General features: G+C 41.2%; 1 protein-coding gene across 1 annotated transcript in view; it reads left to right on the forward strand.

Annotated features, from left to right (window-relative positions):
• XKRX (XK related X-linked) overlaps positions 1 to 1,888 on the forward strand; it is a 70,431-nt gene extending 68,543 nt beyond the window's left edge. The window contains exon 4 of the mRNA XM_081222625.1: positions 38 to 1,888. Within this exon, the coding sequence (XP_081078751.1) occupies positions 38 to 783 (746 nt within the window). The 3' untranslated portion in view covers positions 784 to 1,888. The remainder of the gene's footprint in view (positions 1 to 37) is intronic.
• The last annotated feature ends 9,758 nt before the right edge of the window (positions 1,889 to 11,646 follow it).

An 11,646-nucleotide genomic window follows, 5' to 3' on the forward strand; every position in this document is an offset into this window, starting at 1 on the left:
ATCTATTTTCTTCTGTTTCTTTTTTTTTTTCTTACAGCTGTGCTAATAGTCTTTTCCCTGATATCTGTCACCTATGGGGCTACCCTCTGCAATATGTTGGCTATCCAGATCAAGTATGATGAATACAAGATTCGCCTTGGGCCACTAGAAGTCCTGTGCATCACCATTTGGCGGACATTGGAGATCACCTCCCGCCTCATGATTCTCGTGCTCTTTTCAGCCACCTTGAAATTGAAGGCTGTGCCCTTCTTATTGCTGAACTTCCTGATCATCCTCTTTGAGCCTTGGGTTAAGTTCTGGAGGAGTGGTGCCCATATGCCCAATAACATTGAGAAAAATTTCAGCCGGCTTGGCACCTTAGTGGTGTTGATTTCCGTTACCGTCCTCTATGCTGGCATCAACTTCTCTTGCTGGTCAGCTTTGCAGTTGAAGTTAGCAGACAGCGACCTTGTTGAGAAAGGTCAGAACTGGGGACACATGGGCCTGCACTATAGTGTGAGATTGTTAGAGAATGTGATCATGGTCTTGGTTTTTAAGTTCTTTGGAGTGAAAGTGTTACTGAATTACTGTCATTCCTTGATTGCCTTGCAGCTCATTATTGCTTATCTGATTTCCATTGGCTTCATGCTCCTTTTCTTCCAGTACTTGCACCCGTTGCGCTCACTCTTCACCCACAATGTAGTGGACTATCTCCACTGTGTCTGCTGCTACCAGCACCCTCGGGGCAGGGTTGAGAACTCAGAGCCATCCGTTGATGCTGAAACAAGGCAAAGCATTGTCTGATTCTGTCTTTTGGGTATTTGGGGATGGGTTGGGGTTGCCAAGAGCAACTGTGAAATTGAAGGAGACGATGAGGCTCATGGGTGAGTACCCACCAGGACATTGTTTTTAGTTTTCTGTAAGCCTATCAGAAGAAAGAGCAGCCCCCAAATAGATTTTATTTCCTTAAGATTGACTGCTATGTTTGGACACCAAGGTAACCACCTGGGAGGGTCAGAGATATCATTCACATTCCTCCCACCCAGGTCAGCTGTCTGGCTGCCCTATGAGATAACTTACCTCCATGCACCTAAGGCTCTCTGTGACCTTTAAGCTCTGCTCATTCACTTGAGCATTACTGAGGTTTCTGTGAGCTGAACTGAATGGCCCAAAATCCCACCAGAATATATCCTGACTGATCAGAGGATGTGCCTGCTTATCAGCTATGGGTACCTCCCGGGAAACAGTCTGAGTTATGTGAAACCTGTAACTGTGAATGTGGCTGGGGTCTTTTAATTCCAGTGAGAAACACTGATTAAGAGGAAAACCCCCACTATTAAAAGAGCTGCTCCTTAAATGAGTTAGCTCTCCCTTAGGACTTTACTAGTGATCATTCATCAAGGATCTTTCCTTTCAGTGGCCCTTCAAAGGCACACTCTGAGGAGGGAGTACAGAGTGGGTTTCCTTCAAGGCATAAAGCAGAATGACTATCTCAGGGACCTGCATGGGCCTCCACTGTGCTGAGTGGAGTGGTTGAATCAAAGCTCTCACTTCATGCCTCCTTATCAGGGATTCCCTCCAACCTGGCTTTTCTGTGCTCTTTGACCAACATTGATGTAGATCTCAGAGAAGCTGAACTGTAATTGCAAATGTTTCTAATGTGTGGAAGAAATGAAGATTGCTTTGTGTTTCCTACTATCCTGAGTATTTTGTTGATTTGTTTTTTAGGGAAGAGAGAGGTAATAATAGCTAGGACATCGCCTTTATGTTGTTTGGGGTTGGGAGAGTGGCTAACACTCCAAGGTAGAGTGAAGGCGGAGGAGGGAAACGAGATCACGTTAAATCATCATCGGTACTGCTTTCTGCCCACAGGATTTTATTTTCTAATAAGGAGCATATGTTTATCAACCATCTGCTCACTCCCACACCCCCAGTGGATGAATGCAGTTCTCCCTTCCTTATGTATCTTAATGTTTATATCTTATATGAGTTGGGTATTTTGATGAGAAAGTCAGCTGGATGCCTCTAAAGTCACCAAAGAATTGAAGTTACTATGGCCACTGCTTATTGGGATCGAGTATCCCAGCATTTACCTAACTAATGCTTGCCCCTCACAGACCAGGAAAGTGAGAAGAACTCCTAGTAGCATGTACAGTTGTGCCCACCACAGTGCTGTGAAGAACTGCGAACAATCTAACCTAAGGCTTTTCATTCTCATCCAGTTTTACTCTTGGGATCATGTTAAGAATTTATCTTTAGCCATTTCCCCTCCTCTTGTACAGTGTCAGGACATTGTGTTGGAAGAGCTCCCTCTTCTAAGTAGCAGGGCTATGAGCCAGAATTACCCTATTTGCTGATATGTCTAGTGTGGTTTTCCCATCTTCAACCACTGTTTGGGGCTAAAAGGATTGCATACTTAATTTGGGGGAGAGTGAAGTGACTTGCTTTGGAGCAGTGGAGATTTCCTTTTTCAACCTAACTCCCGCATTCCTCATCCTCATCCTTCATGATGGAGATGTAGGTTGTTGTCATAAAAAGCACACACTGCTGTCCTCTGACTGTTATTCAAGGTGAATTTGAAAGAAATAATCTACCAAACCTCCAGAAGAACACACTGCCTCTTTGGAATTCAAGCAAGAATTTCTCCCTAATGGTTAATATGCCTTCCATTAAGAGCAAGAGCAGTGTGGAACTATGATTTGGTCCATAAAAGCCATGTGACTCAGCTACTTAAGGGTCAGATGCTATGAGAGCACAGAGACACACAGTGAGCAAGGAAAGCCAATTAGAGCTGGAGTGGAGATACACAGGGCAAAAAAATGTGCCTCATGCCGGACCAGGCATATCTTCCCCCACGTATCCTCTCCAGCCTCAGTGACTTAATATCCCAGGAATGCAGCGAGTTTAGGGTAAGGAGTGTGGAGCAAGTTCCACCTGAAAAACCTGCTGCCCTTACCTACAGAGAAGAGACACTAGTGATACGTTATACAAATGAACCTTCAGAACCTCCTATAGGTGGTGGCCTTTCTGTTCCACAGCAATCTCATAAATACACAGGAGATGAAGAAATTGTGGAATACAGGGGGTAGAGCAGAGGAAGGTGCTTCCTTCCACCCGCAAACACTCCTTTAATTGACTACTCTCTTTTTATCCTTAAATCTTAAAGTAACACAGGGTACTTTTGTAGGGGCAAGTCTAACGGAGTGGGAGAGGAGGCAGAGATGGGGCCAGCAAATGGGTCTTGGAAAAGGAGTGCAGAATCACAAAGTTTGAGTGTAAATGCTAGGCCATTGTAACAACAACTATCCTTGTGTCATTGGAAAGTCAGTAGGCTAAGTATGGGCAAATGGACATATTAAGGAAACGTATTAAATAAACTAATGGTCATCAATTTCATTTGCTCCACAAATGCCTTAAAGACTATGGGCATAGAACCATGAGGCACTGTCAGACAATTAAATACTAGCTAATATTTATGAGCACTTACGATATATGTGGCATGGTCCTTTATATGCATTATTTCATTCAATCCTCAAAACAACTCTTATGAGGGTAGGTAATGTTATTCCGCATTTTACAGATGAGGATTCTAAGGCATAGAAAAGTGAAGTGACCTGCCTGAGGTCACAGAGTGTCAGAGCCAGATTCAGTGTTGGGCACTCAGGCTGCAGACCTTATACTACTGATCATGATGTAAACCTCTAAGTTCTCTTAGGTCCTTTGTGAAATTATTTTAATATGTTAGTGGTTTCAAGAATATTTTATGGGCTATGGCTGGGTTCATATCAAGCATGCTTTCTCACAAACACTTCTTATCAAGGGGCACCACTCAGTTCACTCTAGAGAAGGGTCAAGTCCTAAAAAGCTTAGGATGAAAACCGAGCATGTGTTCACATGCACTTATAGGCTGGGGACTGGGAGAGTTAGGAAGTGGGGCTCGGGGGGAGGGGAAGGATGGTGAAGGGAATCATTTCCTTTTTAGTTTCAGGATTTTGTCTCCTGTATATTCTTAGACAGACACCTTCTAGACCCTGGTTGTGGGAATAAAACTAGAGGGAGCAATTCCCAGTCAGGTTTGTATGAGTACTTCCTCCAGAAATAACCAATCAGAGCAGGGTAGTGCTGAAGCTCATTCTCTTATACTTTCTCTTGCCAACACCGCTCTTATTCCTGCTGAGAAGCTGACTCCCAGAGCAGGCCAGAGGATGGGGATGGTACAGAATAATGCCCCTCTGGGAGCTGTCACAGTCCTGAGAGACTAGGTCAACCTATAGTGCTCTTTCAGCTAGCCCCCTCATCCCTGCACCTCACAAGGTCATAGTCCTTAGCATTACAGAATTGATTGCTACTTCCTGGGATAGGGCGAGGTGGACGGCTGTAGGGTTGGGTACTCCCTCAGGACATTCCATCTAAATCCATGAGACTCTGTCTCTGAGAAACCTTTTAGTACAAAATCAGTTGACTCTGGACCCTCCAAAATATTTATCCAAGAATGGAGATGCTCCTTCTCTGAACCTTTTGCTATTGGACTTTATTACTGTTGGGAGGCAGGGATATTGAGTAATATCCTCTGAACTGAGAAGGAATTTTTTTTTTTTTTTTTTTTTTTTTTGCGGTACGCGGGCCTCCCACTGTTGCGGCCTCTCCTGTTGCGGAGCACAGGCTCCGGACGCGCAGGCTTAGCGGCCACGGCTCATGGGCCCAGCCGCTCCACGGCATGTGGAATCCTCCCGGACCGGGGCGCGAACCCGCGTCCCCTGCATCGGCAGGCAGACTCCCAACCACTGCGCCACCAGGGAAGCCCTGAGAAGGAATTTTAAGACAGAAAAGTGAAGCAGGCAACTCCATAAAGTACAATTATGAAGTTTATTGGGGGTAACTTACATACAGGCAGGATCGGGTGGACAATGATCCAGAGGTATTCACAGCTTCACTCTGTGCCCCCGAAAGGGGCATGGGGGAGTTTAAAGGGGCCAAAGCTAAAAATAGAATCTGGCTACCAAGGGAGAAGCACGGCTGCACCTATGCGAAGCAGGCTTTTTTCCTCTCCCACCCCAGGGGTCTCATTACCATTACCCATCTATGTCAGCAGAAGATATTCTTCTAGTTTTCATATCAGATGAAGGCAAGGGTAAAAGTTGATAGGGAACTTATCTGGCTTGGATGCATTCCTAGTGAGTAGGCTAAAGCTCAGTCATGCAGAGAGGTGAGGGAGTAGGACTGCGGGCCTAAGATGGAGCTGACAAAATGGAGACAGTGTGGTTCAGCCACACAATTACTATCTTCAGGGGACACATATGCCTATAATCTTATCATGCCTTTCCTCCTAAAAGACTGGCACCATCAGTCACACACTTTAGACCTTAGAGCCTGTGGGGTGCACAGTGAAAGTATGTTATGGGCCTTGGCAACAAAGCATATACCTTGTGAACCTGGGAAGCAGCAAGGCCAATCTGTGTGAGATGTGAGAACTACCTGTGAAAACACTTTTCCATGTATAGAAATAACTAACATCTGAATAACACTTTATAATATTCAAGACACACACATATTGCTCTCTTACCAATGTGTCACGGTTAGGACAAGCCCTCTGAGTTGTACACACGAATGTGCATTGTTCTAATTTGAGAGATAAATTAGGAGGATGGGATTAACATATACACACTACTATGTATAAAATAGATGAACAATGAGGTCTTACTGTATAGCACAGGGAATTATAATCAATATCTTATAATAACCTATACTGGAAAAGAAACTGAAAAACAACTGAAAAAGAAAATGAATCACTTTGCTGTACACTTAAAGCTAACACAATGTTGTAAATCAACTATACATCAATTAAAAAAAGAAGAAGCCTGGCAAGAAGGATGATGTAATAAGGATAAATAAATTTAGCCATGAGTGTATTAAATAAGTAAGTAAATAAATAAATACAATAGCTAACTTTCAATTCAATTCATCAAACAATTATTAAACTCTTATTTTGTGCCTGTAAAACCTATACAGATATCTCAAAGTGCTACACAGATGCTGAAAGACAAGTGAATCTAAAATATCAAGTGTATACCAGAGGGAGGAACACTCCCAAACTCATTCTATGAGGCCACCATCACCCTGATACCAAAACCAGACAAAGATGTCACAAAGAAAGAAAACTACAGGCCAATATCACTGATGAACATAGATGCAAAAATCCTCAACAAAATATTAGCAAACAGAATCCAACAGCACATTAAAAGGATCATACACCATGATCAAGTGGGGTTTATCCCAGGAATGCAAGGATTCTTCAATATATGCAAATCAATCAATGTGATACACCATATTAACAAATTGAAGGAGAAAAACGATATGATCATCTCAATAGATGCAGAGAAAGCTTTCAACAAAATTCAACGCCCATTTATGATAAAAACCCTCCAGAAAGTAGGCATAGAGGGAACTTACCTCAACATAATAAAGGCCATATATGACAAACCCACAGCCAATATCATCCTCAATGGTGAAAAAGTGAAAGCATTTCCACTAAGATCAGGAACAAGACAAGGCTGCCCACTCTCACCACTATTATTCAACATTGTTCTGAAAGTTTTAGCCACAGCAATCAGAGAAGGAAAAGAAATAAAAGGAATCCAAATCAGAAAAGAAGAAGTAAAGCTGTCACTGTTTGCAGATGACATGGTACTATACATAGAGGATCCTAAGGATGCTACCAGAAAACTATTAGAGCTAATTAATGAATTTGGTAAAGTAGCAGGATACAAAATTAATGCACAGAAATCTCTGGCATTCCTATATACTAATGATGAAAAATCTGAAAGTGAAATGAAGAAAACACTCCCATTTACCATTGCAACAAAAAAGAATAAAATATCTAGGAATAAACCTACCTAAGGAGACAAAAGACCTGTATGCAGAAAATTATGACACTGATGAAAGAAATTAAAGATGATACAAATAGATGGAGAGATATACCATGTTTTTGGATTGGAAGAATCAACATTGTGAAAATGACTCTACTACCCAAAGCAATCTACAGATTCAATGCAATCCCTATCAAACTACCACTGGCATTTTTCACAAAACTAGAACAAAAAAAATTTACAATTTGTATGGAAACACAAAAGACCCCGAATAGCCAAAGCAATCTTGAGAACAAAAAATGGAGCTGGAGGAATCAGGCTCCCTGACTTCAGACTATACTACAAAGCTACAGTAATCAAGGCAGTATGGTACTGGCCCAAAAGCAGAAATATAGATCAATGGAACAAGATAGAAAGCACAGAGATAAACCCACACACATATGGACAACTTATCTTTGATAAAGAAGGCAAGAATATGCAGTGGAGAAAAGACAGCCTCTTCAATAAGTGGTGCTAGGAAAACTGGACAGTTACATGTAAAAGAATGAAATTAGAACACTCCCTAACACCATACACAAAAATAAACTCAAAATGGATTAAAGACCTAAATGTAAGGCCAGACACTATAAAACGCTTAGAGGAAAACATAGGCAGAACACCCTATGACATAAATCACAGCAAGATCATCCTTAACCCACTTCCTAGAGAAATGGAAATAAAAACAAAAATAAACAAGTGGGACCTGATGAAACTTAAAAGCTTTTGCACAGCAAAGGAAACCATAAACAAGACAGACAGCCCTCAGAATGGGAGAAAATATTTGCAAATGAAGCAACTGACAAAGGATTAATCTCCAAATTTACAAGCAGCTCATGCAGCTCAATATCAAAAAAAGAAACAACCCAATCCAAAAATGGGCAGAAGACCTAAACAGACATTTCTCCAAAGAAGATATACAGGTTGCCAACAAACACATGAAAGAATGCTCAACATCATTAATCATTACAGAAATGCAAGTCAAAACTACAATGAGATATCATCTCACACCAGTCAGAATGGCCATCATCAAAAAGTCTAGAAACAGTAAATGCTGGAGTGGGTGTGGAAAAAAGGGAACACTCTTGTACTGTGGGAATGCAAATTGATAGAGCCACTATGGAGAACTGTATGGAGGTTCCTTAAAAAACTAAAAATAGAATTTCATATGACCCAGCAATCCCAGTACTGGGCATAAACCCTGAGAAACCCATAATTCAAAAAGAGTTATGTACCAAAATATTCATTGCAGCTCTATTTACAAGAGCCAGCACATGAAAGCAACCTAAGTGTCCATCGGCAGATGAATAGATAAAGAAGATATGGCACATATATACAATAGAATATTACTCAGCCATAGAAAGAAACAAAATTGAGTTATTTGTACTGAGGTGGATGGACCTAGAGTCTGTCATACAAAGTGAAGTAAGTCCAAAAGAGAAAAACAAATACAGTATGCTAACACACATATATGGAATCTAAGATAAAAAAAAAAAAGGTCAAGAAGAACCTAGGGGTAAGATGGGAATAAAGAACCAGACCTACTAGAGAATGGACTTGAGGATATGGGGAGGGGGAATGGTAAGCTGTGACAAAGTGAGAGAGTGGCATGGACATACATACACTACCACACGTAAAATAGCTAGCTAGTGGGAAGCAGCTGCATAGCACAGAGAGATCAGCTCGGTGGTTTGTGACCACCTAGAGGGGTGGGATAGGGAGAGTGGGAAGGAGGGAGACAGAAGAGGGAAGAGTTATGGGAACATACGTATATGTATAACTGATTCACTTTGTTATAAAGCAGAAACTAACACACCACTGTAAAGCAATTATACTCCAATAAAGATGTTTAAAAAAAAAGGAAATCTCTTGCATTCCTATGCACTAATGATGAAAAACCTGAAAGAGAAATTAAGGAAACACTCCCATTTACCATTACAGCAAAAAGAATAAAATACCTAGGAATAAACCAACCTAGGGAGACAAAAGACCTGTTGCAGAAAAGTATAAGACACTGATGAAAGAAATTAAAGATGATACAGATGGAGAGATATACCATGTTTTTGTATTGGAAGAATCAACCTTGTGAAAATGACTCTACTACCCAAAGCAATCTACAGATTCAATGCAATCCCTATCAAACTACCACTGGCATTTTTCACAGAACTAGAACAAAAAAATTCACAATTTGTGTGGAGGCACAGAAGACCCCGAACAGCCAAAGCAATCCTGAGAAAGAAAAATGGAGCAGGAGGAATCAGGCTCCCTGACTGCAGACTATACTACAAAGCTACAGTAATCAAGACAGTATGGTACTGGCACAAAAACAGAAATATAGATCAATGGAACAGGGTAGAAAGCCCAGAGATAAACCCACACACATATGGTCACCTTATTTTTGATAAAGGAGGCAAGAATATACAGTGGAGAAAAGACAGCCTCTTCAATTAGTGATGCTGGGAAAACTGGACAGCTAAATGTAAAAGAATGAAATTAGATCACTCCCTAACACCATACACAAAAATAAACTCAAAATGGATTAAAGACCTAAATGTAAGGCCAGACACTATAAAACGCTTAGAGGAAAACATAGGCAGAACACTCTATGACATAAATCACAGCAAGATCACTCTTGACCCACCTCCTAGAGACATGGAAATAAAAACAAAAATAAACAAATGGGACCCAATGAAACTTCAAAGCTTTTGCACAGCAAAGGAAACCATAAACAAGACAGAAAGACAACCCTCAGAAGGGGAGAAAATATTTGCAAATCAAGCAACTGACAAAGGATTAATCTCCAAAACTTACAAGCAGCTCATGCAGTTCAATATCAATAAATCAAACAACCCAATCCAAAAATGGGCAGAAGACCTAAACAGACATTTCTACAAAGAAGATATACAGGTTGCCAACAAACACATGAAAGAATGCTCAACATCACTTATCATTACAGACATGCCAATCAAGACTACATTGAGATGTCACCTCACACCAGTCAGAATGGCTATCCTCAAAGAATCTACAAACAATGAATGCTGGAGAGGGTGTGGAGAAAAGGGAACCCTCTTGCACTGTTGGTGGGAATGTAAATTGATACAGCCACTATGGAGAACTGTATAGAGGCTCCTTAAAAAACTAAAAATAGGACTACCATATGATCCAGCAATCCCACTGCTGGGTATATACCCTGGGAAAACCATAATTCAAAAAGAGTCATGTACCAAAATGTTCATTGCAGCTCTATTTACAATAGCCAGGACGTGGAAGCAACCTAAGTGCCCATCAACAGATGAATGGATAAAGAAGATGTGGCATATATATATACAATGGAATATTACTCAGCCATAAAAAGAAATGAAATTGAGTTTTTTGTAGTGAGGTGGATGGACCTGGAGTCTGTCATACAGAGTGAAGCAAGTCAGAAAGAGAAAAACAAATACAGTATGCTAACACATATATATGGAATCTAAATATAATAAAATAAAATGGTCATGAAGAACCTAGGAGTAGGACTGGAATAAAGACGCAGACCTCTTAGAGAATGGACTTGAGGACACGAGGAGGGGGAAAGGTAAGATGTGACAAAGTGAGAGAGTGGCATGGACATATATACACTACCAAATGTAAACTCGATAGCTAGTGGGAAGCAGCCACATAGCACAGCGAGATCAGCTGCGTGTTTTGTGACCACTTGAGGGGTGGGATAGGGAGGGTGGGAGGGAGAGAGACGCAAGAGGGAAGGGATATGGGGATATATGTATGTGTATAGCTGATTCACTTTGTTATGAAGCAGAAACTAACACACCATTGTAAAGCAATTATACTCCAATAAAGATGTTAAAAAAAATATATCAAGTGTAAGTGATGTTGGAGGTAAACAGGCACTCTCATATATCACTAGTATGAGAGTAAAATATTCACACAAATTTTCAGAAGGCAGCTTGTCAGTATTAGTCAAAATTAAATGGGCATACTTTTTGTCTCAGAATTTTAGCCTCTAGGAATTTTTCCTATGGAAACATAGCCACAATTGTGCAGAGAGATATGTACAAGAATGTTCATTGAGGCACTGTTCATAACCATGAAAAACTGGTAACTTAAATTTCCATCTACAGGGAAATGACTAAATTCTGGCAATTCCATAACTGGAATACTGTCCAGTCATTAAGAAGAATGGCAGGGGGGCTTCCCTGGTTGTGCAGTGGTTAAGAATCTGCCTGCCATTGCAGGGGACAAGGGTTTGAGCCCTTTTCCAGGAAAATCCCACATACCACGGAGCAACTAAGCCTGTGCGCCACAACTACTGAGCCTGTGCTCTAGAGCCCACAAGCCACAACTACTGAGCGCATGTGCCACAGCTACTGAAGCCCACATGCCCAGAGCCTGTGCTCCACACCAAGAGAAGCCACTGCAATGAGAAGCCCATGCACCTCAACGAAGTGTAGCCCCCACTCTCCGCAACTAGAGAAAGCCCGCGTGCAGCAACGGAGACCCAATGCAGCCAAAAATAAATACATACATAAATTTATTTTTAAAGAAGAAGAAGAAGAATGGGGTAGGTGTATACAGCATGTGCTGAGTGAAAAGATAGGTGAAAAAAAGCAAGTTGGAGAGCAAAATATATAGCATAAAGTTATGAAGAATTACTCAAAATTTGGAAACAGGGGTGTGATAGGAAGAATGATACCCACTCCCTCCCACTCCACGCCAAAGATCTCCCTTGTCCTAATTCTCAGAACCTGTGAATATGTCATGTTACATG

Source organism: Mesoplodon bidens (genome assembly GCF_964165515.1).
Source record: "Mesoplodon bidens genome assembly, chromosome: X".
Taxonomy (NCBI): Eukaryota; Metazoa; Chordata; class Mammalia; order Artiodactyla; family Ziphiidae; genus Mesoplodon; species Mesoplodon bidens.